The sequence below is a fragment of the Scomber scombrus genome, chromosome 7 (assembly GCF_963691925.1).
Source record: "Scomber scombrus chromosome 7, fScoSco1.1, whole genome shotgun sequence".
Classification (NCBI taxonomy): Eukaryota; Metazoa; Chordata; class Actinopteri; order Scombriformes; family Scombridae; genus Scomber; species Scomber scombrus.
In genome coordinates this window covers 24255727-24282389 of record NC_084976.1, presented here as the reverse complement: position 1 = coordinate 24282389, position 26663 = coordinate 24255727, and the positions used below count along the sequence as shown (strand labels likewise).

Sequence of the window (26663 nt, the reverse complement as noted above, 5' to 3'; positions counted from 1 at the left end):
TTTTAATAAAAAAGAGTACTGCTCACCATAGGGAGACATCAAGAATAAATTAGTGTGCAAAATATACAAGATATATATTTAAACCGAATACAAGTTATATCGTACACAGGGCCGCAGATGTCATTCATGCCGCCGGACATGATGGCACACGGGTGGATGTGTGGGGCTGCATGGGGCTCTCCCATCCTCGAACCCTGAAGTCCCACACCTGGAAATGTGACAGATGGACACTCAATCATTATCCACTTCAGTATGTTGAATCAGGCAAGCAGATGCATCAGTATATGAAGGAGACAAGACTCTTCAGCTCCATGATACTCACCTCTAAACTCGCTCTTAAAGCACAGCAGCAGTCCCGGCTGGATGACAGCTGGATGATCCAGCTCACCTCACGTCTGTCCCAGTCTGGGAGAGTCCCTGTGCCTGTCAGCAGAATAAACGGCTGTCCCACTGACTAGGCTCATTCAAAAGTATTAAACTAGAGTAGTGAGTTAACCCTATCACACATACATCACATGTACAAATGACATTTTTACATTATTTACAGGCTTTGCGGTTGCGGTCGAATGCCAACATTGCTATGAGAGAACCAGAGGCTCTTGTTTAAACCTTGCAATGCATTTTTTCTTTCAGGAACAACACAGATGGCACCAGTGAATGTTAAAGATTTGTAACAGTCATTAAAAGTTCAGTTTGGGAAGTCACTTTGTGGTGATCAAGGCCAGGGCCTCCACATAGTCTGGCTGACCGGGAGGCTCTGAGACGAGCTCTGCTTGCTTGCGTCGCTGTGTCTCTGAGGCTGTTGGGGAACTCTAGGAAACCCGTGCTGGACTGGAAGTTGGTATGGATGAGCAAAACTGTTCACACCAGCGGCTCGTGTGTCCAATCTGTGTGTGGACTTTTGCCTCAGCATCCGAAGAATGGACTTTGTGTGTGGCAGAGAGCTGGAGGATTGGGCTTCAGTCCTGCTTCTGGCACCTGCAGAATCAGAGTCTGAGTGGGTAAAGCGAGCAGCGAAAGATGCATCCAGAGCTGCTCCAAGCCACAAGCCTTTCCCCTCAGGTCCCAGGAACTGAGCGGCTTTCTGCAGGCAGGTGGAGAAGCCATCTTGGAAGGAATGTTTCTGACCTCCACCTCCAGCTCTCCTGTCCTCTGTTTTGACGGTGTTCTGTAGGAAGAGGACTGTGTGCTCCAGTATCTCAGTTTTCTCCATTCTGCGCTGAGTCCCACCCTGCATGGAAACACCAGTATGAGTTAATGGAGTCTGAATGGTACATAATAATTACATTTTCTTAAAATTCAGCATAAACATACTTTTAAAGTTTTGTTTAGCTAAACATGTCTTCATATTCCTATATTAAACTGTTTGTAGATGTTCAAAGGTCGCTGGATTTCTTACATTGATATAGTTTGCTCACAGTAGGCCAATCTCGTAAAGCAACATCATTCAATATTTGGTACTTGAAACTGAGCCACATGGAATAAATAAATACAGTTTTACAATCAGATGAATGACACATGATCTCTTTTCAAAATATCTATAAGTGCACTCAAAGGGATTCATTTTTACCAGTTGTTGTGGCTGCTGAAGCAACATGGTCCTCAGACGCTCCAGACTGCAGTTCATCCTCTCCCTTCGACGTTTCTCCACTTGAGATTTTATGAACTAGAAGAAAGATAGAGAGAAAAACAAGAAAGTGTAAATTGTAAAGCAAATGTAGGCCACAGTAATCAGCTATTGAATTTAATGTAATTTACACCTATGGAAAATATTTAATTTCCAATGTTAAGATCAATGTTTTTCTGAGATATTTGTGTCACGTAGGATATTTAACTCTATGTTGGACAAATTAGTCATTTATTTGTGCCTCTAAAAACTGTAATTTGGCTAATCAGACTAAAATAAAGCCAGACAAAATAATACCTGAGTGTAACTATCATATTAGCAGTTGTTATCTGTAGTCTATATCTTAAAAAAACAACATATACCACATTTAATATTATTTATCATAATTATTTTTACCTTTCTGTCGTTTGCTCCATCCTCAGTTTCCTGTATTAATTTCATTCTCCAATGTCCTTATCCAGTGGTAAGTTAGCAGGTTCCTTTACAGTCTACAACAGATCAGATAATGAAGCTCTTGTCTCAGGCTCCTTTTTTTACCTCCTCTATGCCAGACCCCCAGACTCCTCCCACAAGCCCACCACTAATGACACCACGTCACCAAACCGAGCCACCCTCCACCCCCTGTCTCTGGCTCTTGGTTCACACACTTTTTGGCAATTAAATTAAATGTATTTTGCTACAATTTATCTAACAGTTTATTGAGCTCAAGCCTCGATCTCATCATCATGCAATAAACCAGTTTCCGGGATAAGATACAAGAATAAAATACTTAAATATATCGCGCACACCAGTGCGTAAAAGCCGTGCGTAAAATGACTGGAATTTTAGATTTTGCCACAAAAATATTAAACATATAAGTTCAGATTTGCTTTATTTAAGATGACGTCAGCTATGCTTCGTGTAGAAAATTGGTGACTATCATCTCTTTGCTTTTGCAAGATATTTAAAACAGTTTCCACTGATGTTATCAGCAACAAAAATATGTGTTTATAGTTGTGTTGTTGCACTTTCTAATAATTGTATACAACGTTATACATCATTTTTTCGTAGTTTTCTTGTGACATTCCAGCGATAACGAAGACACTTGATTGTGGTAAAAAAAAAAAAAATCAGCTGGTTTATTAGACCTAATGCACCAAAACCTGTGACATCTTCCTGTAAACGTGCTAAATGAGAAATTAGTTCACTCATTATTTGTCAAGATCACTCAGTGAACGTGGCTCAGACTTTGCTGTTGGAGAAGTTATTTTCCAGCTCAATGCGCCTTTCTTTCTTTTTTTCCTGCTGTTTTCCCTCTCCATTAACATCAGCTGAAGGCAAGTGCCAACACCTTACCGTTCACACTTGACGCCTTTGCATTTGTTAGTCAGTCTGCAGGGTGAAGGTTACAATGGTTAACACTTTGCATTCACGGCTCCGTGTCACAATAGACCACGCGTGCCATTTGTGCCTCTGTCTCGTGCTGGCGCGCCTTTTTTATTTTAGCGCCGCAGTTGTTCCACATTTGCCTGTGAAATGTCTTTGATGCTGCCAGGCCACCGTGGGAAAGCCGAGGGACAGTAACGACCTGCGCGTGACAACTTCTTGATTTAACATTTCATTCACAGGTTCCCAAACTGGAGCCCGGGGGCCATCAGAGGTCATTTGCAGATGCAGATCAATTAACAGGAGAAACCTATTAATTTTACTGCAGAAAACTGGGTTCCATTTAAATACTCCAGTTATAAGAAAATTACATTTAAAACAAATAAACTTATAAATGAATTATTTTTCTTCAAACCATTTTAAAAGTTGAATTGTTTTCTTTTCTCAGTTTGTAATAATCATATTACTATTTGGTATTATGAAGTACTGCTATTATGCAGTTTGTAATTAAATTAATTACAAACTGCCCCAAAACTAGATTATCTGATAATCCTTTAAGATATACAACTTTATTATATGATGTGTTAATGACTCTTGTAAGTAAGTTTTTTGTTAATTGTGACTGTCTGGCATATCTGCTGATTTCGAGCTTGTCTGATTATGTTGTAAAATATATCTTAATATCTTAATCTTAAAGAGACTACCTGAATAAACAAAGAATAAATGCATGAATACATAACAATGAAAACATTTCACATCTATGTTCGTACTATTTGTATTCTGTGCATCCTGAACTGATGCAAATCCAGCAACATTTCTTGATCATGTCATGTGACTAATAAATGTTTGCTTTTATGTTGGCACTGCATAACATTCACTACTACAGACTCAGGACCTGGGAAGCCTAGCAAATTATCATCTACTGAACTATTCTACCTATTATTAGATCTATTTCTTTGGCCGATTTCCCGGACAGGGATTAAGTCTAATTCACAGAATCTTGTCTTTAGTCCAGGACTAGCCTGGACCATAGTCACCTTTATTCACAGTATCAAAATGAGGTTATTTATCATTTATGAGGTCTGTGGTCTAAATTTCAGGGGGAGAACACAGTTGAACCTATATAAAACTATCCATTAAGGAGGTACTGCTCACTAAAACACATGTTTTTTTTTAGCTGTTAACTTAATTAAATGTTTGTACTGTGATGAAACACATCAGTCAACATTCAGTTCATACAGAGGTTGATTCAGCAGGGTTTGATGTTGTTTGCTAAAGGATCAGTTCATCTTGCAATGTACACATCCGTCTCTAAATTCCTTCATCCCAATACAATGTTGTTGAATGAAGTTGAATTGTTTGCCCTCGCAGCTATGTCCCCATTACATGGTTGGATTAACCTGTCAGTCCCTTGCAGGAAAGACTTTAATAATTACTTTTGAGCCCCTGCAGGTCATTTTAAACACAACTTGGTATCTTACTTTATTTGTGTCATAGTGCACATTATTTACTGGGTGATGCGTACTCTCCTATTCCTTTGTGCACATTTATTATGTTGTTTATATGATTTGTATAAGATATATAATTTTAGTAAATCTTTAAGGTGCTTTTTCAACATCTGGCCTAGAACAGCAGATAAGAAATAGCCAAATATTTCTATTAACCTTTTCCCCCTTGCAGATCACCTTTCCTATCAAATAAACTAATACATCTAAAAAACAAACCAATGAATAAAGGAACATGCAACACATGAGCACAATATAGATTACAATGATTAAATCTAGATTTTGATTAGAAATTTTGATTTTGGTTGATGCAGGGCAAATTAACTGCTGTTCCTCAGTGAATTGGAGTCTTTGGGCCCAGTTAATAGCTCAGCCTCATTGCTCTGCATCATTTCAGTTCATTTTTTAAGTTGGACTTCCTCTGCATAGTTTCACAGAAAACACAAAATCTGTGGATTATCTAAATAAACCACGATATTGTTCTAGTATTGTAGTGGTAGTAGTAGTAGGAGGAGGAGGAGGAGGAGGGGGAGGAGCTTGATTGTCATTATATTGAAGGTCACATAACAATATAACTACATTTAGATAGCACTCCCTGAACCATAAGAACATTTAAGACAACTAAAAACAATTTAAGACTTAAAACATTGATGATCTGTAAGGGCAATAAAGTGCAATACGCAATATAAAAGGTGGTAACCAACCCTGCTCCTGGAGAGCTACTGCCCTGCATGTTTTAGGTAGCGCCCCACTCTTAACACACCTGATTCTTATAATTAACTCATTATCAAACCCTTGATGAGCTTCAGCTGCTTGATAACGAGCTAATAATTACAATCAGGTGTGTTAAAGTAGAGTGGTGGAGATACCTAAAACATGCAGGGCAGTAGCTCTCCAGGAGCAGGGTTGGAGACCACTGAAGTAGATTATGTTGTATTGGGCTGACAAGAGGAAAGTGTCTAAAAACTGTGGGTAAATAAAAGCAGAAATATTTGTACAGGAAAATACTACTAGAGCAGGGGTGTCAATCATAAGGCCCACAGGCCAGAACCAGCACACCAACGGGTCTCACTGGATAACTTTGCAAAGTACGAGTCTTGTAAATAGATGGTTTACTACAGTAAAGTTATATTATTTATAGGTAATTATGCAATAGTTTTACTTTTCTGGCGCACTTGAGATCAAATGGGGTTGTATGTGGCTCTTGAACTAAAATGAGTTCGACACCCCTGTCCTAGAGAATACATTTGCTTTTTTTTGTGTGTGTGACTAAACCACCCTTAAGTGTAAACCTCGAGCTCTTTAATGATGTCCTATTGACTCCATAAATGTTGAAAGATCAGCAGCTGGTTGTGAATACAGAGAGTCTTTATTGTAAAAGAGGTAGAGAGAATACAGGTGTTTCACTGTACAGAAAAAAGACAGCACTGTTGATATACTCATTCAAACCATTAATATGGACTCAGGCACGCCTCATTCATTTTACAGACACAAAAGCCCGTTAGAAAAAAACCAACAACAAAAAACCAACAAACAAACAAAAACAGAGAAAACAAACACACAAAATCTTTGGATTTTTCTCTATTGCCCTCTCATTCACTAAATGAATTCTCTCTTTCTGAGCTGTTAAAATGAAAGTAGTTGTAGTACTAATAAAACAGCAATAATATTATTAATAATAATAATGATATAGTGTGCTAAAAACAATGATAATGCAGTCACCCCCCCCCCCTCCTCCTCCCAACCCCTCTTCCCAAACACACACACCTCAGTAACATGTCAAAAGTAGTGGAAAACAAACCCTACGACCCCCGATAATAAAACCACACCTGCATGCACACACGCACACACACACACACCCACATACACCCTTTCACTCCACCGTCCTTGCACCCAGCTACTCATACAAACACAATAATGACCAATGCTGAGTGGTAAGAAAAGAACAAAAAAAAACATTTAAAATGATCAAACCAAACAAACAACATACAAAAAACAAACAACTGCAGCCAAGTGGGAAGTGTGATATCATTCTTTCTGTCTTTTCGGGTGTCAAAACTTTCCGTCGCTGTCGTTCTGTGCCAACGGGGCCCGGGCCAATCAGTCAGAGTTTTCCGAGTGGTCGCTGTGAGGGGAAGTGCCAGACGGGGGCGAGTTTCGACCCTGCCAGTTCCCGTTAGCCTGAGGAATCGAAAGAAAGAAACAGAAAGAAAGAAAGACAGACAGAGAGGAGACGTGTTGGAAGAAAACATCAGGCTGAATGTGAGTGCGGTCCTGCTATTTACCTGCGTCACATTTTAACACATTGCCTGTGGTTTTAGCAGCTTAACCAAATCTGAAGGCAACCACTCAACACAACTGGAACTGTAATGTATCACTGATCAACAATACATTACTTGCCGATTACTTTGATAATCAATTATTGTTTTATTTTTAAAGAAGAAATGCTAAAAGTCTGGTTCCAGATTCTTAATTGTGAATATTTCTGGTTTCTTTAAGTCTTCTGTGGCAGTAAAATTAATATCTTTGGGTTGTGGACTGTTAGGACAAACATAACATTTCCGGTTGCATCTAGGGCTTTGTAAATTGTCATTTTTCACCATTTCGTAGACCCAAAATCATGAAAATAATCATTAGTTGCAGCATATATGCAACAGTAAGATGTTTTGAATGTCTCTGAGCAGCTGTGGGTCACAGTTCATGAGTGATAACTGGCTTTAAAATCATCACAATAAGCAACATGTCTGATTTTGTTATATCAGAGTTATGTTTCACAGTAATGCAGCTGACAGCAACTCTTTCTTGCTGTTGTTAGATCTCAGAGTTAGTTACAGAGAAGAAAAGTTTGGTTGGTTTTAGATTAACATGTGTTGTTTAGCAGCCGGCTGCTAAGTCTTGGATGTTGGAATTTCCCAAAAGCACTTAAAAATGTAATATTATTAATCTTATCCTTTAAATGTGTGTCTTACTTCTTCATGAGTGATATAAATTACCTGCACTCCCATTTGGTAAGCGGACTGCTCGCCGTTCACAGGTGGAACGCCAAGGAACAGATCAGCTGACCCGGACAGAGAGAAGGACCCAGACCCTAAAGACAAACAAACCAGAAGAGCATTCTCATTAGATAAAATTTGACATATTTATTGACATTAACAGTGTCTTTTAAGTGCTTTTGTAGCAGTTGCTATTGGGATCTATCTATCTATCTATCTATCTATCTATCTATCTATCTATCTATCTATCTATCTATCTATCTATCTATCTATCTATCTATCTATCTATCTATCTATCTATCTATCTATCTATCTATCTATCTATCTATGTCTCTCTCTGTGAGAAATATGAAGCCAACAGCAGCAAATCTAGCAGTAATATCAAATAACGACAAACTGAGATGTAAGAATCCTTATTGGACACAGCAGTAGCTTAAATTAGAACAACATGATCATTTTTAATTTGGCTGAGCATACTTATTTTGTACCAGTATGTGTCACTAATGAACGCTGTATTAAATAAGGCTTTGGGTAATACATCTATTGGTGATACAACATGCTACGTGGCTTCACTGATTCAGGAAAGAGCCTCTCTTTGTCCGTATGGTTGTGATATCTTGGAAGACACGTTATTGTATTCTTGCTACATATCGACGAGCCCTTCCTCCATCTCAGCTGTCCAACCCAACGAACCTCTCATTCACTTCTGTCTCCTTGTCGACTTGTCTCTCTCATTGGCTATTGTGGTCCTACTCTGGAAGAAGTGACGTAATCATCCAGATTTTAATTCCTTAATATCAAACATTTTTGAAATCATCAGGGTGGCCCACGATGAGTCTGAAAGCAATTCTGGAGGTTTAAGATTGAAACTGTAAACCCTTAATATTACCAGATATTCTGAGTCAAACATCAGTCCCAGACCAGACTTCTCCTTTGATTATTGGGAGTGAATCGGCCCAAAACTCTTGTAGTCTGATCCCATAGAATTAGTTGTACCAAACAAGATATATGGAGACGTCATTTGGGGGGTCTGGACGATTATAATAGGCACTTCGCTCTATTATCTGACAGATAATGAAAATGAACATTAGTCATAGCCCTAATACACTTCAAGCAATCGCATTACATTGTATCTATTCTCTAGAGCAGTGGTCACCAACCCTGCTCCTGGAGAGCTTCTGCCCTGCATGTTTTAGGTATCTCCACCACTCTACTCTAACACACCTGATTCTAATTATTAGCTCGTTATCAAGCAGCTGAAGCTTGTCAAGGGCTTGATAACGAGTTAATTATTAGCATCAGGTGTGTTAAGAGTGGAGAATAACCTAAAACATGTAGTGAAATGAGATGTGCCGTATGTGGCTGTCAAAATGTGACTAGCAGCAACATTGCAGGCATGTTAAAGCAAAAAAGTATATTTATGTATGAGTTGTAAAAAAAGAAGTAAAAACTAATGCAGAAATTGTGCAGTTAACAAACTCGAACTTGACCAAATTGGCATTATTTTAACTGCTAATTGACTTTGATTATTAACTTCTTCCTCAATGACAGTAGTGACTTCATCAAAGACAGTTACCTCTGCCACAGGTTATACACACAACTGTCAACACTGGGCTTTGAAATAAAGGAGTTTTTTTTTTTTTTTTAAACTGGGACCCAACCTGACTATAATTTTTACATTATGAAAAGGGGTTTCCTCTCTCGGCTGCAGATATCTGATCACTAGGTGCGTTTACTGACTGCCCTGCTGTAATCAAAACAGACGGTTGAGTCAAGTCAGTTCTATCTTTATAAACGCCAAATCACAGCTGAAGTTATGTCCGGGCGCTTTTCATACCGAGCACGTCTAGACTGTACTGTTTAATTTACAGATTCCAAACATTCTCCTTCATGAAAAAGCACCTGGTGACACTAACAAGGAAAAACTATCCTTGATTGTTTGATGTGGTTTCTTTGTGGCTTCTTAGGTATGCGTTAACATCATTTTTCTCACCATGAACAATCCTAAACTGGATTGGGGTCTCCCTTATTTCGTTAAGGTACAGTTACTAAGGTCAACAACCTTTTACCAGCTTGAGAAAATAGTTAATAGAGTTGTTATGTAATGTAAGTGTATAAAACGTCTGTAAATCCTTTTATAGCAGGCTTCACTCTTGTGTATTTTTTTTTTTAAACTTATAATTCTTGCGGTTTTGCCTACTTTATTTTGCAAAGTTTGTATGTAATATTATTTTTTGATATTTTACTTTGCATTGTTATTGTGTTTTATCTCTTATAGGTGAGGTTTTAAGATAAGCTCATAGTTGTTTTTTACCTCACCCGCGCATGAGTTTTATTTTTTTATTTACTATTTTTCTCTGACTTTTATTTTACAAATGTGCCATTAAACCAATAACCAATCTTTTGTTATTGCCCTTTAGTGTACATTTATATACGCATTTGGATATTTTGCAAACTGATACAGGTGTATGTTCTTTACCAGTTTTCCTGCTTTGAATTTGTTCCTGTCTATCCATCATTTGACAGCTGGGCTGCTTCTGTTTTTCTCTTTCTTCCCTAGACATTTTCTTTCAATCTTGCATCTTCTTTACTTTCTCCTTATTTTTTTGGCAACACTACAACCTGCAACTCTTTCCTACACTTTCTGTCCCCCCCCTTTCCTAATATCCTCACTAACACTCTGGAAATGTAAAAAGCCTTCCTTTTAAAAATCTTACAGTAATTGTTGACCAAAAAACACAAATTGGAAATGCATCAGCAGTCAAACTATCAAGCTGCACAAACATTATTGTAAAGCAGCAGCTAATAAACTGGATGGTTAAAACAATACTGTCACTTTTTTAAAGAAAATGTCTGCTCCACTGAAGAGTTTTCCTCTGAAGTCGGATTCAGCAGTCTGCTAGCTTCAGCACGGATGGTTTTGTTTGTTTTAAAGACCTGCGTAGCACGGGCGTGTGGTGCTTTGTTGGTTGCTCCTTGTTAACAGTAACAGCTACCTCTGTGTCTCATACCAGGACACAATGTTCAAACTGAAAACTAAATGAACAAACCTAGAAGCTACAACAGAGAGTGCAGTAAGAAAACCAGTCTGAGCACGCTGGCAGCTGAAAAGTGACAAAAGTTGGTATAAATTAGACGAGGCACATTAAGATGATCAGAAAGTCTTGGGGCGGAGACGAAATTAGGCAAAAAAAACGGTCAAAGTAATTATTATTATTATTATTATTATTATTAGGAGGTGACAGGGGAGTAGTTACAAATTGTAACCTTTTCTCCCATCTGGTACCTGTCGAGTTGGGAGTGTGCGGGGAATCGTTGCCCTGTCTTGGGGGGACCAAGGCTGTCTTCATGGCATAAAGGTTGGCCTCCTCCTGGAACTTGCCAATGTTTTTCTTGTAGCGGATTCTCTTGTTGCCAAACCAGTTGGAGACCTGCCAAAAAAAAAGAAGAAAAAAAAAAAGACTGATGGGTTAATATTCAAAATTAACAAATTTTAGCACCACATTATTGAAAAATTACACATAGTATGTCTAAAAGAGAACATATTATGCACATTTGAGGGTTTATATTTATATTCTCGGGCTCTACTGGAATATCTTTGCATAATTTACAGTTCTGAAACAGACTGTTTTAGTTCCTGTCTTATTAACGCTCCTCTCCCCATGAGCTGCCCCAGCTCAAGAAACAACATAAACGTACAGTAGTAGAAGGGTTCTGTTTTCTGTGTGTCATCTTTACAGTAAATGTGCTCTTCTCAAATACATTAGCATACATTTAAGCGGAAATTCAATCTGAAATATGCAAGTGGACAATATTAATAGTCTGTGGAACATCCTTGGCAACAAGCTTAGCAACAAAGCCTACCAAGTAACAGCTATTTGTGGGTAAGCATAAACAATCAGATGTCAGTTTGAACGGGAAGTTGAGGTAAATTTGCAGACGTGTCGTTGAAGTGCAAACGTTTAAGTGACGCCCTGGGTTTTGACTTGCAGGGAGCTTCTTTTGTGTGTGTTTTAAACACATATTCACCTCAAGTTTGAGCATGAGCAGTTTGAGCATGTTTAACATGGACATCTAAGATCTTAACAGTATATAAGTGATAGAAAACCTGATATGTCCCCTTTAAAGTTCATCAAAAGAAAACAAATAGACATAAGCCCATAACTACTACATCAGTGCTTATTTGTACAAATAACCAGTGAATTACCTGAGAGACAGTGATTCCACAATTTTTGGCGAGTTCCTCTTTGGCTTCTTCGCTGGGGTAAGGGTTGGACAGGTGGGAGTAGAAATACTCATTCAGGACCTCGGTGGCCTGCTTGCTGAAGTTACGTCTCTTGCGCCTGACGAGACACAAACAGGTGATGAGTCTACTCTATATGTGGAAAGGGGTCCCATGTCCTTTCTATACACACACATATAGAGTTTTTAATGGCTACTGTGTTAGGAGAATATGCTCCCCAAAAGAAATTATTCCTTCTATTGAGGAATGTGAATAAAATGGGGGAAATATGTCATGTATTTACAACAACTAAGATCCATATTGTGACATTTTTATCTATTAGTCCAGAGCAATTAATTTCACTGCTGATTTTTGGTTGAAACATAAACAGATTCTGTTAAATAAGGAAAGGTATCATGGCTCCAAATTTCCCAAACGGGCATTTTGAAATTTTGTATTTTTTTGCTGTGACCTTTAAAAACCATTATGACTTCAGAGAATCCAAGCTAACCACACCTTTAAACACCTTAAAATATATTTAAAAATCCAACATCATGCTCCCACCTGGCATCGAGGAAGCGGGACCTCAGGATCATGACTGCTTCACAAGTGCTCTGCTTCAGCTGAGTCTGGATCGAGCTGAACTTGCGGTGGATGATGGTCACCATGCGCTCAATCTCCCGCGGGGTGACGGGCCGTGTGCGCGACTGCTCCCTCAGTAGATTCATCACATGGGTGGTGAACTCAGTGCACGCCTGGTTAGGAGGGCGGGGGGTCGGGATAAAAGGACGGACATTAAAGGACAAACATGCAAACGACTGTAGCAAAGGTGGATTATTTCATGTTGGACTGCTGGGATTTATTAAGGCCTGTTGTGAATTTCATTGAACATAATTTTCTTTTTTTAAATTTTTATTGAGAAGAAAATAGTTATAGTTAATAGTTACATAGAATCACATTAAGACATATTGTGAAAACTGGCTGTTAAAATCACTGCAGTTGTAAGTAATGATCTACTTGCTCAAGCTCACTGATAAACTGATAAACTCTGCATTTAAATGATCCATAAAGCAAATTACATCTATACAACTTTACTGGAGCAGGGCTGCTTAAAGTAATTTATGTGTAGTTGACAGGCTACACTCTGACAATTTGGAAAAGGTTTTAGTTTGTGTTGCAGAAAAAAAAAAACATAGTACTTGTTAATAAGATGAGTATCACAACAATGCTGCGTTTTAAAGCAGATCTGAATGGCGTTTTAAATAACACCACACATTAGAGCATTAGTTAAGCTGGAATATGTTAGAGCAACAATTAGTTGAGTAGTCTTTTATTTGACTTACTGAAAATTAACAACAAGGCCAGACATTGTGAGGATTTGCCGTTTTTCTTTGTCATATGTGTGTATTATGTATTATGTCTCTTTTTTTACAAGGCTGGTGTGGTCATTCATTTAAGTTGGAGGTGTGCAACGTACCTTATAATGTTTTTATTTATTCATTTATGCTATGAATGTCAGTTTACTTGCCTGACCCTTATGTGAGTCAGTATGTACACCGTCCTTATCTGTTGTCTCTAGCCAAGCCCAATGTGTTTTTATTGTATGTTGTTTTTTTGCTTTGTAAGGTCTGTTAGACAGTGGAACTTAATTGCCCTCTGGGATAAATTAAGTAATCTGAATCTGAATGTAATTTATGACAATTAATCAAATATTTAGGTTTTAGTCAGACAAAAGAAGCAAACTGAACTTATTACAGTGGCCTTTAAGGAATTATTTTTCACAATTTTTTGTAACTATATCTTTAATCACAGGCGGATTAATCGATAATGAAAATAATATTTACTTGAATCCCTACAGTATGTGTTGCTTTGATAGTCTCCTCTCATACAGAAATGTGAAGCCTAAGCCTGGTGTGTGTTTGGATCAGCAGCAAAAGAAGAGAAGTGTTAAGTTATGTGACTGAACTCTAGACCTAACATGCCAATGGATTACGCTTCTGGCGAGCAGCATTAGTACAGACAAGCGTGTACAGGCAATGTCAGCGCTCGTCTCCTGTTGCGACACGGTACCTGCTCATACTTCTCCAGCTCAGTGTGGTAGATACTGCGAATCTGGCTCAACTTGCTTTTGTAGTCGGAGTGCTCGAGCGAGCTGTCAGGTGACATCCCTCCTGAGCTGGTGGCTGCAGACACAGCAGCAGCAGCCCCGCCGCCCTTCTCAGGCCCCGCCACACCCTCCGCCAGCAACATGTTGTCCAGTCGCACCAGCTGAGGATCCTGAGGCTCCTCTTCTTGGGCGTTCCTCATTGACAGGCCTGTCAACAAGATAAATGTCAGTGTGGATTAGTTTTGTGGGTGAAATATCAACAAAAAAATGAAATGTGTCATGGCACAACCCTTAGACTATTACCTTTATTTCTTATTCACTTATATTAAAGCCTGTTTAACTGATGAATTTAAGCGTGTTTCCTGTTTTGATGGGATTCATGGAGTTCTTTTGTTCAAGTTGTTCAAACACTTATTAGTCTGTCAATAGAAGCAGTGATGAACTGTTTTTCAACGTGGAGAAGTCAACTGAATGGCATGTCGTCCCCTTGTTTTGTGTAATATCACAATTCGAGACTGCTCTGCTCGATACTTATTTGTTATCCATATTAAAACTCTCTTTCGCCATTTCATTGTAGTGAAAACTTATGTAAATGTTCCTTTTAACAATGCAGGAACCATTTATTTTATTTATTCATTCAGGTAGAAATGGGCAGCAGCCTGTAACAATATGACTGTATGACAAGGCAGGACTGTATTGTATTGCCTTGTAGCTATAATACTATGTTCTGTTTATCTGCATTTTACATAAAGGTATATATATATATATATATATATATACACAAAATATGTTCATAAACACACTCTTCCCCCCCAAATGTGGTAATGGATATATGTAATGGAGGCTATACATTTTACAGTTTAATTTCTATAAAATGCACTGAAATATATCAGTATCTGTGATTATGGATATTATAGGCAGCATTTTATGTATCCTTGTATGCTTTTCCTAATTCAAGTTTAACACATACACATTAAATTCCTAAGGAAGTTTAGTGTTTCAGTGCACTGGTGTCATTTTATCAAAATTAAGTTTATTCTTAATCTGTAAAAATATACATATCAGAATTTGTATACTTCTTAATATCGGTATTGCCATTGGCCCAAAAAAAATCCACTACATATAAATATATATGAATACAAATTGACAATTAGAACATAAAATATATAACAAAAATATGTTCTAAGTGAAATAAGCTCTTGAGTTTCTTAAAGAAATATATTGTGCGCATGTATAGTGATTTAAGTTCAACAGTATAAACAGTTCATGTGGTGTATCATTACACTGTTTATGACACAATGTCAACACAATCTAATAACTCTGTAATAAACCAGGAGCTCAGCGCACATCAGACATCTGCAGGAGTTTAAATTTAAATGCATGATGATGTAAATGAAATAAGGTTACCAGTCTTTTCTTTGATTTCGCACAAAACGCTGAACAATGCTGGTTTCATCCGGTGACAGTTCAGTGCATGTTTCCTGTGTATGAAGAACAGATTTGTTATTTGTAGCTAGAATAACAAAAAGCTGCAAGACTGTGAGCAGAGAGACAGCTGACAACAGCAGCAACATGCAAATGAACCAAAACAACAACAACACAAATTAAGTGACTTTAGCGTGAGCAACACTAGCTCTGAGCTAAGGAGGTAGCCAAGTTAAGTGTTGACTGATGAGCTGTCTTTGCTGCCATAAACATAAGAGCGTGGTTGTATTTTAGTTTGTTTAGCATTTGTATAAACATGTCCAGCCTTAAATAAAGTGTTTAATGTAAACATTAGCTGTTAGCTGCCTATTGTAGCATGAGCTAGTTAGCCTTAGCCAGCTAACAATGGCTTTAGGCGACCGCTGCAAACGATACACATGTTTCTAAGATGGGAAGCAAGGAAAGAAAAAAAAGCATTAACCAAACAAAATGTATACATCTGAATATGTGTGCCAGTTTGTGCAAATGCAACTTTGTTTCCTGCAGCTATCATAAGCTAATTAGTTATCTCATGGCTAAACAATCTAAACAATAGGATGAAGTTGAAGGAAACTTTGCCACCGAGGGTCAGGAGTCGACAAAAAGCGTCAAACACTTTAAAAATGAAGAAGAGAAGAAACAAATCTCACTAACTTTGCTTGTGCCTCGTCCAAACTTTGGTCGGTGATGGTCATTATTTGCTGCAGTATGTCACCGATGTCTCTGCGCGTTTCGTGTCCGTTTTCCGGGCCCGAGTCTCCGCCGTCGGACCGGTGCTGGGAGGGTTGGTGAGCCGAGGTGAGTGCATGCATCCCGGGGTGGCCACTCATGCCGAGTCCCCGGCCATTGGAGGGCCCATTGCCCGTCAGAGGCTGCTGCTGCAACATCTTCAGCGACGCACAGTGGCGACGACTGCTGCCCGACTGTGCTCACAGACACACACAACACCACACAGCGAGGGTAGCCGAGGCATTGCACAAAGCATGAGTCCCCTAGCGATTGACAGGAAAAGGTACAGGCCATGTTGATGTGTTAACACATTTCATTGCGCGTGATGGATAGCCCCAAGTCTGCTTTTTTTCTTCTTCTTTTTTCTTTCTATGGCAACAAGAGGAGTGGCACCACTAGGTTAAATGTTACCATAACAAGCAAAACATCTGCACTGCCAGCATTTCAGAAAGCAGAAGTAAATGTGTGTGTGTGTGTGTGTGTGTGTGTGTGTGTGTGTGTGTGTGTGTGTGTGTGTGTGTGTGTGTGTGTGTGAGAGTGTGAGAGAGAGAGAGAGAGAGAGAGAGAGAGAGAGAGAGAGAGAGAGAGAGAGAGAGAGAGAGAGAGAGAGAGAGAGAAAGTAAGACTGAGATGTAGCTCTGGTGTCATCCCCAGGATTCAAGACCTTTTATTGTCTCATACACATAGTTGGAGTATATAATAGAATTTTTTCAATTATTTAAAAGAAAAGACAGAGAGAAGAGAGATACGAGAGAGAGACTGAATGTGATCTAACCAAGTAATAAAATGGAGCTCTGTTGTCATCCTCAAGATTTAAGACCTTTTATTGCCTGTGAAATTTGGACTCCTCTGTCCTCCTGAAGTGACACCACACGATATATGAGTATATAATAGAATATTTACAATTATATAAAAGACAAATAGAGAGAAGAGATAGCGAAGAGAGAGAACAGAGAGAGAGAGAGGCGATTTTTTGGTATCCTTTGATAAGACAGAGACACATACAATTACTACACATTCAGAAAAACTATAAAATTACCCAACCCCCCCTCCACCCACGCACACCCACGCACCTTTTATTGCTTGTGAAATGTTGGCTTCCCGCACATCCTGAAATGACACCATACAAGAGTATATAATAGAATATTTACACTTATTTAAAAGAAAAACAGAGAGAAGAGATAGCCTAGATGAAAGCGAGAGAAAGAAAAGAGAGAGGGGGAGAAAGAGAGAGAGAGATTAAGACTGAATGTGATCTAACTAAATGATAAAATGGATCTCTGGTGTCATCCTCAAGTTTCAAGACCTTTTATTGTCACATACACAGCAGATGGAGTATATAATAGAATATTTACAATTATTTAAATGAAAAACAGAAAGAAGAGAAAGATGAGTGAGAGAAAAAGAGAGAGAGAGAAAGAAAGAGAGACTTTTGGCATCCTTTAATAAACAGTCACTCTATACACAACTATAAAATTACCCAACCCCCACACCACCCCTCATCCCCCCGCCAAAAAACCCACTCACACACGCACTTTTTTATTGCTTGTGAAATTTTTCCCTTCTTTGACCTTCTGAAGTGTCATTACACAAGAGTATATAATAGAATATTTACAATTATTTAAAAGAAAAACAGACAGAAGAACTAGATAAGGGGGAGATTAATTAATTATATATACAATTTATTTGTGTATTGCACATAAATGATGTTTGATAAATAGTGGTTAGGGTTAGGGTTGTGTAGGATGACAATGTGTAAGAGAGGAAGAGAGTGCTTGTGTTTGTTTAGGGGTTAGTTAATGTGTAGGAGAGGAAGAGAGAGACTGTATGTTTGTGTTATGTATGTTTACAAAGCACATACATAGATTTACACAAGAACAATCTCGCTCTCTCACAGTCGTAGTCTCTCCTGCAAGTGCTATAAGCCCGATTTAAAGCACACACATTCAGATTTTATGAAAAAGGTATTTTTTAATTTCTCATATGCAAATATTGATCATCTCGCACAAACAGCTTCTCTCTCACTCGTCTGAGTCTACTTCTCTTTTTAGCAGCAAGTCAACAGGATGTGTGCCAAAACCACAGCAGTGTCAGAAGAACTGCGCGCCTGTTTCAACATGTTGCAGTTGAGTCTGACATAATCAAATGAGCAGCAGTTAAAGCAGCAGCTGCGTACCGCTGCTGTGACAGATTTAAAGTTTATCTCCAAATCATAATACTTTGTTAGGGACCATACTGAGGCTAACCAAATACATGCTGGGTGTCTTGCTTTAGACATTAATATGTCATCATGGTATGACTTGTCAGATATGGGCCAAGTAAATAGGGGTGGGCTGTGTGGTAAGAGGAACAGGAAGAGGGAAGACGAGAGAGAAAAGGTATCAAGGCAGAGCAGAGAGGGCGAGAGCTTGTCACGTCAGCATGTGAAACTCTTCTTAGCAGCTTCTTTTTTTGTTTCTTCATAAAGATATTGACAAGACAAGTGTTAAGCTGAAAATGCTGAGCTCAGTCCGGTTACTTCAACTTGAAGAGATGATGGTTTAAAGAGGGAAAGTTCAAAACATCAAGGTAAGATTGAAATGACTACATTTACATTAACTGTATGGTGAAAAATAACAAGCTTATACGCCTGTCAGCAAGGATTACAGTGAAACTTCTGGCAAAATAAATCCTCTGTCAGCAACAAAAAGTTGAGGTTTTCTCCAATCATGTTATCTCACCACTTTGTTGTCATGAAGTCGACAGGAATATATGACTTACAGTCAGATTTTCATCTTTAACATCTGTAGCCCGCATGCTAGAACCTGCCAAACTGGTTTCGCATACATTTGTCTGTAAGAGCAAAAAAACACAGCTGCTCCGTAATCATCTCTATGTTTATTTTAAGTTACCACCGCATTGATTGGTCATTTTCTTTAGAAGTATGAACAATGGAGACCTTGAAGTCTTGACCTAAGATTTTTGACCTAACTTTGACCGTTTCTGTATATCTTCTTGTCAGGAGTTGAAAGGAAGATTAGTGGACAGCACAGAGATCAAAGTTGAAATGGCTGAAGGAGGGCTGCTTGAACCTCTCGTCATCACTGAAGAGGGAGACATTTCTGAGGCTGTCACTGTACGGAGCAGCAGCGGGGAGTCGGCTCTCAAAGAGAGAGAGGAACACTCTGGAGGGGACAAGAATGAAACAGATGTAGCGAGTGAAATGTGTTCAGAAGAGCAACAGACCAACACAACGGAGGAAGACGTTTTTTTGAATGTAGAGAGGAAACCAGAGGAAAGTGAAAATGTGAAAGATGGACAAAACAGAGATGGGAGCGAGCGTGACGGGCAAACACACAAGGTGATGAAGACTCATGAAATACCTGCGACATGCAGTGGCACAAAGGATAAAACGGTCGCACATGTGGATGTAAATACTTTAAATTCCTCTGAGCTCAAACCAGAAGATACAAAAAAGGTTTGTGGATTGTTATTTCACTTGTTCCCTAGATCAGCTCTAGTAACTCAGTTAGCAGGTCATGCATTGAACAAAGTGTTTGTTTGAAGTGTTTTTGACTTTATGAAGCAGCCACCATGTCACTGTACATGAAAAAACAATCTTGTGGTGGAAAAATTCACAGGTTAACATTTTGTCACAGAGCATGTGGGAGTATGGAGGAGTCGAATGAATTCTTTTGCTATGCCAACAAAGAGTTTGTGCCACTTACAGAGAAACCTCTTGTCTCTCCCTCATTCTTTTTCTGCCACCTACTCACGTTTTCTCAGGCTCATCGGTTAACCCCTGACTTCCCAGATGCACTGTTTGAGCTGCTTTGCACCCTCCAGGAGGGGAGAAGGCTCAATGACCAGCGCTGCTCCTTCAGGCTGGAGAGTGGGATGGGTAGAAGAAGGTGCCACTCTGAGCCCAACGCCACCAAGCCAGCCAACAGAGGTGAGAGCACTTTGAGAGGCTATACTATACGTCACAATCATAAAAGTGATGCAAATGTTGCATTTGTTTCCACGTTGTGAAGCTGACTCATGGTGAAACTCAAGCTGGAACAACACAAAGTTAAAGTATTGTTCTTTGTGACTAAAGTAAGTTTTGTGTGACTTATTTTCACCGCTTTCCTCGACCACAGACCACTTGAAGTTCTGGCCATATGACCATCAAAGCTCTGCTTTCATTTCTCCACAGTCATCTTTTCCTCCATGACTTCACTGCAGAAAGAGGAGTTTTTTGAGTTTGTGGCCACTACTCAAGCCCGTCGGCTGGATGACCAGAGGGCGCAGCTCGAAAGGTCTCCACCACCAAAGCCAAAAGCCAGAACTTTCAGAGGAAGCATAAAGCAACTCTCTTTTGTGAAAAAGCCGGAAAAGCTGGCACCAGTTCCCGCACCCAAAGAAGATCTTTACAATATGATTCTCACGACACAAGTAAGCCATCTGAAATTGAAATGTTTTATTAACACATAAGGCAATGATGTGGTGGGTTCACACAGCATGGTGACAAGTTTGTTTCTTAGAAAAATGTTTCTTACAAGTGCACAGTCATGGCAGAAAGCATCTTGTGAAACCTCAATGTCATGTACTTCACTATGCACATCATTTCAGGCTTTCACTTTCCCATCTTCTTCTCACCCACAGGCCCAAGGCAGACTGGAGGACCAGCGCAGCAGGGCTCCTGGTCCCATGGACGATGAGGACTTCTTCTCCTTGCTGCTGAGGGTCCAGGGGGGACGCATGGACGAGCAGAGGACTGAACTACCGTGCTTGCTGCAAACCTGAGATTGTTAAGAAAACATTGGAGCTGCTGTGGGAGCCATTCTAGTATTGTAGCTTTCATCTGATTTCCTTTTAAAAGAAGGTTGATTTATTTTTCAACCCTTATGATGCTTGTTTTTTTTAATAAGAGAGCTGTTATCCCTCTTGATAGTGTTGGGAATTGATAAAGCTGTTGAGATTGTAGCAAAAACGCTAATGTTTGAGCAACAGAGCTTTAATGTGACTTAATGGGTCTTCTTGATGAGATTGTGAAGTTTACTGCTAGTTAGCCACTTTTCTGTCCTAGTAAATAGGATCGGTAGATACGCTTTCTTATCTTACCAAGTTTTGCATTTCTCTGAATGTCTGCGATGAGTGGTTGAATGGTTTTTGTATGTGTTCCTGTTCTTGATGTGAAGTAGGCAGTGTACTGATCTCTGTTGTTTTCCCTTATTTGTACAGTAGACATAAAACAGACTGGGGGTGGTGGTGAGGAAGTAATAGCTCCAAGGCCACACAATGCTTGACTGTATATGGATGACTCTCCTCCAGAAAATAAACACAGTGTGCATCTGATCCTTTTTTTTATTCATCTAATTATTTAACTTTTCACAAATTGTTGGCAGGTGAAAAAGGGGATTTTAACACACACTCTAATGAGGGTATTATCAGAGTGTCTATTTTTTCATTTTTATTCTATATTTACATATCAAACACACAGCAGTGCGTAAGCATTTTGGCGGTGACGCTAACAAGGGTATGTGAAACCTGCTCTGTTATTTTTATCATTAATCATCACTCCTATGCTACTGAAAGTCACATTCCCACGAAGCTGTGATAGAAGCTAATCTTTTAAAAGCGTTCGGTTGCAAATAAATCAAAAAATTCACACAGAAAGAGACAAGCTTATGATGTCCCATTTAGGGAACAAAAGATAAAGGTGTTAATTTCTGACAGAATTATTGCACTGCGTGAGCGTTATCTTACATTAGTCATTTATTTATTGAAGGTCACAAGGCAAACAGGAAATAAGTATTCAGCAACATACTAAACATGTATAGTATTGGTAACATATAACCTGTTAGGAAGAGTTTAAGTTATATAACTTCTCACTTCTCCATTTGAAAACGGTCTTCAAGTCAATTTTTATTGAAAAAGTATTTAATGTCTGTAGGTATATGAAAATAAACATGAATAAGAGGACTTACGTGGCAGCAGCAGTTAACTTCAATGTCAATAACACATTTTTACAGTAATTGCTGCTAAACAAAGAGCCTGGTCATTACTCATTAAAACCCATGATCCAACTACTCCCTCATACTGTACACATACAAAATCCGGGGCCACGTTGCGTCATGAGCCAGAGGGGGCCCTTCAGGAAACCTGTGACCTTCTTTGGTATGTGTTTAGTCCACTCAGCTCAGAGGACAGCTGTCTGAGGAAGTGCTGGTCTGTCTGTGAAAGAAAAGGTTAGAGGTGAGGGGAGGACGCAGTATCACTTCCTCAAACAAAGCAGAATGATGTGATATGTATGATAGCAACACTTTGACCAACACTGCTTGTTGAGCCACACTTTAAAAGGAGAACTCATATTGTAAGTCAAGTAGCAGAACAACTAATCCTCAACCCCCCCAAAAACACTACTTGTAAAGGTTATCAACTTTTGTTGAATGATTAATTTTGTTTAAAGGAGCCTATAAAAACATATCAAAAAGTTAATATGGTCTACAAGTTCTTTAATATTCTGTCACATGACATGACGACCAATGTCTTTCTTTCTGCTTAAATCGTCAGAAGAGGAACTGGCAAGAAAGTCAAACCTCACCCAGAAAAAGACAAGAAGTGAAAACTACTCTCAAACAGGAAGAAACAGCAGCAAGCCTGCTAACTAACTAAGGTTCCACTTTTAAGATGCACACATTAGTGTTCAGGGTTGGGGCGTATAAGCTACACTGAACCAGTTTGCTGGTATATCAGTCAAATTACAGGCTGATTCGGTCAAAGACCAAATATTGGGAAGATCTTTTTTTTATTTTTATATATAATAATTTTTTATTGAGTGAATATGGATCATTACAGTCATCCCCACATCATCCTCATAAACACTTTTCATTCCAATCCACCCCTAAACCCAACGTCACTTTTTTATGTTTAAAAAAATTAATAAAAAATTCACATGGTGTCTTGTGAAATTATTCTGGTGTGTCAAAGCAAGAGTAAAGTCCGCACACTGCAGCTCCCAGTGCAGGTAAATTTAATAGGATACCACAGGTGATATTTCGAGCTCAACACTTTTCTACAGACTAAAGATCAACTAAGTAGTCGTCATCTTAAATCCACAATGGCCCAAGTCACCTGACAGTCACATGGTGTGCGAATCCCACTTAATATTTTACAGGTGTACATAGGTATAAATAAGTAAATAATACAAAATTATAATAGTAGTACTATAAAATAGTACTATGAAATCAAATAACCCATATGTAATAAACACAAATATTTAGTTTAGGCCTACTAATTTTTTTGAAAAAATAGACAAATATTTATAAATAATGTATATACATAAATGTAAAAAAAAAAAAAGATATAGATGGGACCCCCAGAGCACAATAGCAAAGCATCGGGCCATATAGCCGTCATAATATAAATGGTCTTCTAAAATAGACATCCCTCATTTAGATGTTTCAGAACCAGATATATATAAATCCATATAATAAACAGATCGATAGCATGCAAGAGAAAGCCATACTATCCGCCTCGGGAGTTTTCAGCTGTTATTGTTGTGACTGTTTACACTACACCGTCAGCAGTGTCAGCATGCGACTTTGACGTCATTCACTCCTATCGTAGGAGACCTGCAGACACGGAATCCCACCGCGGAGATTTCGACCACACTGATATCTCAAAGACACTTGAGTAACTTCACCCAGTATGTGACCTGTAACACCAGAGGGAATAGGACCTTAGATTTATATATGACAACGTTAACCCTGTAAAGCCTGAATCTTTAAATAATTGCCAGAAAATGTATAATTCTTTGAAACTGGAGTGAATATTAGACCTTCTGACAAGTAATTTAAAAATTAATTAAATAACATTTTGCCTATATGAGTTTTATTTTGTATCATATTTGATACATCTGGACGTTTTTGCAGTTTATTTTTCATAGCATGTTTTTTAAAATGTTTATAAACAAACAAAAACATATGAATACAATGTTGTTTAAAGCCCTTATAGGCCCAGTGTAAAGCTCATATCACCACCTACTAAGATTTTTATGTATGATGATGATACATAATGCATGAAATGTACAGATAAATGAGCTTCTATACCTGCTGTATCTAATTTGATACACACATTTTCAACAGGAATTAATATAATAAAATAGACTACAAAATATTTAGTAATTCAACAGTGCATTGGTTATGATTCACTTGGTATTATAGGGTTAAGGAGGCATATAGTGCAACAGTGTTTTTATGTAAAGCACATTGAGTTGCCCTTGGGTATGAAATGCGCTATATAAATAAAGCTGCCTTTCCTTGCCTTACAGGATAACAGACTGGGAGGTGTTTCAGGAGAACTATGGTGAAGACATTGAGGGTCTCACTCAGTGCGTCACCGACTACATCAGGTTCTGTGAGGAGAGTGTTGTCCCCACCAGGAAGGTTTGCTGCAAAAAGATATTCAGAGAGAGCTGAGGAGGGAGTTGAGGAGGGGCTAAAGACTGTTACAAAAACAGGATTGAGGGGAAGCTGCAGTTGAACAACCCAAGAGAGGTTTGGGAGGGGTTGAGGAATATTACTGGCATGAAAAGAGCCGGAGGATCAGTGGAGGGGACAAAGAATCGTGCTGATGAGTTAAACCTGTTTTTCAATAGATTTGAGCGCTAACAACCCGAATCACCAAGAGCACCCCTACCTCCTCCTCCCCTCCCACACTCCCTATCCCTCCCCTTCTTCATCCACCTCCTGGTGGGACAGACTGATGCCCAGCCCGAGATGCAGGTATTCCCTCACTACCACACCCCCAACTACCCCAATCATCAGGATCAGCCAGGTGAGAAGGCAGCTCTCCAGGACCAGGACCAACATGGCCCGAGGGCCAGACAACATTAACCCGAGGGTGCTCAAGGTGTGTGCGAAACAGCTGGCAGGAATGTTCACACATCTTTTTGACCTCTCCCTGAGGCTGAAAAAGGTGCTCATGATCTGGAAGACAATAAAGTTCCTGTGCCCAAGAAGGTACATCCCAGCGCTCCCAGCAACTTCAGACCAGTGGCTCTAACGTCACTCGTCATGAAAGCCTTCGAGAGGCTGGTCCTGCAGCAACTCAGGCCCCTGGTACGTGACTGCCAGGACCCGCTGCAGTTTGCGTATCAGTCTGACATCGGTGTGGAGGATGCCATCATCTACCTGCTTCACAGAGCTTACACACACCTGGAGAGGCCACAAAGAACTGTGCGGATCATGTTCTTCGACTTCTCCAGTGCTTTTGACACCGTCCTGTCAGTCCGGCTGACTGAGAAGCTCTCAGAGATGCAGGTGGACCAGGACCTCGTGGCATGGATAACAGACTACCCTTATAGACAGGCCACAGAATGTCAGGCTGCAAAGCTGCTTGTCGGACGTGGTTTTAAGCAACACTGGCACACCCCAAGGAACTATACTGTCACCGTTTTTGTTCACTGTATACTCTAACTTCTGCTTCAACTCCGGGACGTGCCACCTGCAGAAGTTCTCAGATGACACCTCCATTGTTGGCTACATTACAGACATTAAGGAGGAGGAGTATGGAGACCTAGTGGAGAACTTTGTAGGATGGTGCGTCAGGAACCACCTAAAGCTCAACATTCAGATAATCAAGGAGCTGGTGGTGGACTTCCGACACCTGTTTTCATAAATGGGGAGGGAAGTGGAGATAGTGGACATCTACAAGTTCCTCAAGGTGAAACTGAACAACAAGCTGGACTGGTCAGACAACACTGAGGCCTTCTACAGGAAAGGACAGAGCAGGCTGTTCTTTCTGAGGAGGTTCAGGTCCTTTAATGTGTGCACCAGGCTGCTATGTATGTTCTATCCGTCTGTGGTGGCCAGTGTCATCTTCTTTACCGCAGTGTGCTTGGGAGGGGGCATCAAGAGCTGTGGTGCAAATAAACGGAATAAGCTGGTGACAAAAGCCAGCTCTGTAGTGGGGATGGAAGTGGACAGTGTGGAGGCAGTGACAGAGAGGAGGATGAGAGGAAAGCTGGAAGCTATCATGGACAATCCCTCTCATCCTCTCTATGTTGAGCTGAGGCAGTTCTGGAGCACGTTCAGCGACAGACTCATCCAGCCACATGCTTCAAAGCCCTTGGGGGGCTCTTTCATACCATCAGCCATCAGACTGTACAACACCACAGCTCCCAGTACCTCCCACTCACGCTAATGTTTTGTTTATTTATTGTATATAGTATTTTGAGATGGTTTTATTGTTTACTTAATTCAATTTTTGTTTAATTTGTATTTTATTTTTACTTAGAAATACTGTTATGTCAATTCTGAATTCCCCCCTATAAGGGGATCAATAAAGTTACCCTATACCGTATAAAGTTACCCTATATCCTATGTTATAAATTAAAAAGATGACATGGGTAGGACCACAGTCTCTTTCATAACCCCAATTACTTATATATTAGAGGATTATGGCAAACATGTCTAAGTGGTGTAACCATAAAAACTTTGTACCAAATAATTAAACCTGCTTAAAAATGCTAAATTCTCAAAAAAACACTATATCAACTAGTTTGACATGATCTTACATTATAAGTTTTTTATATTAAATAAAGTTAATGGAATACAATTGTTCTAAATATTACATTTAATCTGGGGAATCATGTAAATCAGGGACCATTTCAATTAAAAAAGAA

General features: G+C 39.3%; 3 protein-coding genes across 4 annotated transcripts; 1 reads left to right on the top strand and 2 right to left on the bottom strand.

Annotated features, from left to right (window-relative positions):
* Positions 1-715: 715 nt before the first annotated feature.
* Positions 716-2068, bottom strand: LOC133984089 (transcription factor HES-7.1-A-like). The gene is made up of 3 exons (XM_062423347.1): positions 2024-2068; positions 1571-1666; positions 716-1264 (listed from the first exon to the last, which is right to left on the bottom strand). Exons 1-3 carry the CDS (start codon positions 2066-2068, stop codon positions 716-718), a joined length of 690 nt encoding a protein of 229 aa, XP_062279331.1.
* A 3785-nt stretch (positions 2069-5853) lies between these two features.
* On the bottom strand, positions 5854-16298 carry pbx2 (pre-B-cell leukemia homeobox 2). 2 transcript variants are annotated; one of them, XM_062422732.1, is made up of 8 exons: positions 15938-16298; positions 15227-15300; positions 13783-14027; positions 12277-12467; positions 11698-11833; positions 10873-10921; positions 7491-7585; positions 5854-6678 (listed from the first exon to the last, which is right to left on the bottom strand). In XM_062422732.1, the coding sequence occupies exons 1-8, from the start codon at positions 16168-16170 to the stop codon at positions 6598-6600; spliced, it is 1104 nt and encodes a 367-aa protein (XP_062278716.1). In that variant the 5' UTR covers positions 16171-16298; the 3' UTR covers positions 5854-6597. The 2 variants fall into 2 exon arrangements, with proteins under 2 accessions (XP_062278716.1, XP_062278715.1); XM_062422731.1 differs by having other exon boundaries at positions 10777-10921; positions 15938-16295.
* A 2041-nt stretch (positions 16299-18339) lies between these two features.
* LOC133983546 (G-protein-signaling modulator 1) lies at positions 18340-21325 on the top strand. Its single transcript, XM_062422659.1, has 5 exons — positions 18340-18580; positions 19014-19469; positions 19778-19943; positions 20190-20428; positions 20639-21325. The coding sequence occupies exons 2-5, from the start codon at positions 19059-19061 to the stop codon at positions 20777-20779; spliced, it is 957 nt and encodes a 318-aa protein (XP_062278643.1). The 5' UTR covers positions 18340-18580; positions 19014-19058; the 3' UTR covers positions 20780-21325.
* Positions 21326-26663: the final 5338 nt, after the last annotated feature.

What these genes read in the sequence shown, in the direction of transcription:
- LOC133984089 (XM_062423347.1), bottom strand. Translation starts at nt 2,068, where the DNA reads ATGAAATTAATACAGGAAACTGAGGATGGAGCAAACGACAGAAAG. An exon ending in ATGGAGCAAACGACAGAAAG is followed by an intron (nt 1,667 to 2,023) that starts GTAAAAATAATT and finishes TCTTTCTTCTAG; the next exon opens with TTCATAAAATCTCAAGTGGA. An exon ending in TTCAGCAGCCACAACAACTG is followed by an intron (nt 1,265 to 1,570) that starts GTAAAAATGAAT and finishes TGTACCATTCAG; the next exon opens with ACTCCATTAACTCATACTGG.
- LOC133983546 (XM_062422659.1), top strand. Translation starts at nt 19,059, where the DNA reads ATGGCTGAAGGAGGGCTGCTTGAACCTCTCGTCATCACTGAAGAGGGA. An exon ending in AACCAGAAGATACAAAAAAG is followed by an intron (nt 19,470 to 19,777) that starts GTTTGTGGATTG and finishes ACGTTTTCTCAG; the next exon opens with GCTCATCGGTTAACCCCTGA. An exon ending in CACCAAGCCAGCCAACAGAG is followed by an intron (nt 19,944 to 20,189) that starts GTGAGAGCACTT and finishes ATTTCTCCACAG; the next exon opens with TCATCTTTTCCTCCATGACT.
- pbx2 (XM_062422731.1), bottom strand. Translation starts at nt 16,170, where the DNA reads ATGTTGCAGCAGCAGCCTCTGACGGGCAATGGGCCCTCCAATGGCCGG. An exon ending in GTGGAATCACTGTCTCTCAG is followed by an intron (nt 10,922 to 11,697) that starts GTAATTCACTGG and finishes TTTTTTTGGCAG; the next exon opens with GTCTCCAACTGGTTTGGCAA. An exon ending in GCACACTCCCAACTCGACAG is followed by an intron (nt 7,586 to 10,776) that starts GTACCAGATGGG and finishes GTTTGTCTTTAG; the next exon opens with GGTCTGGGTCCTTCTCTCTG.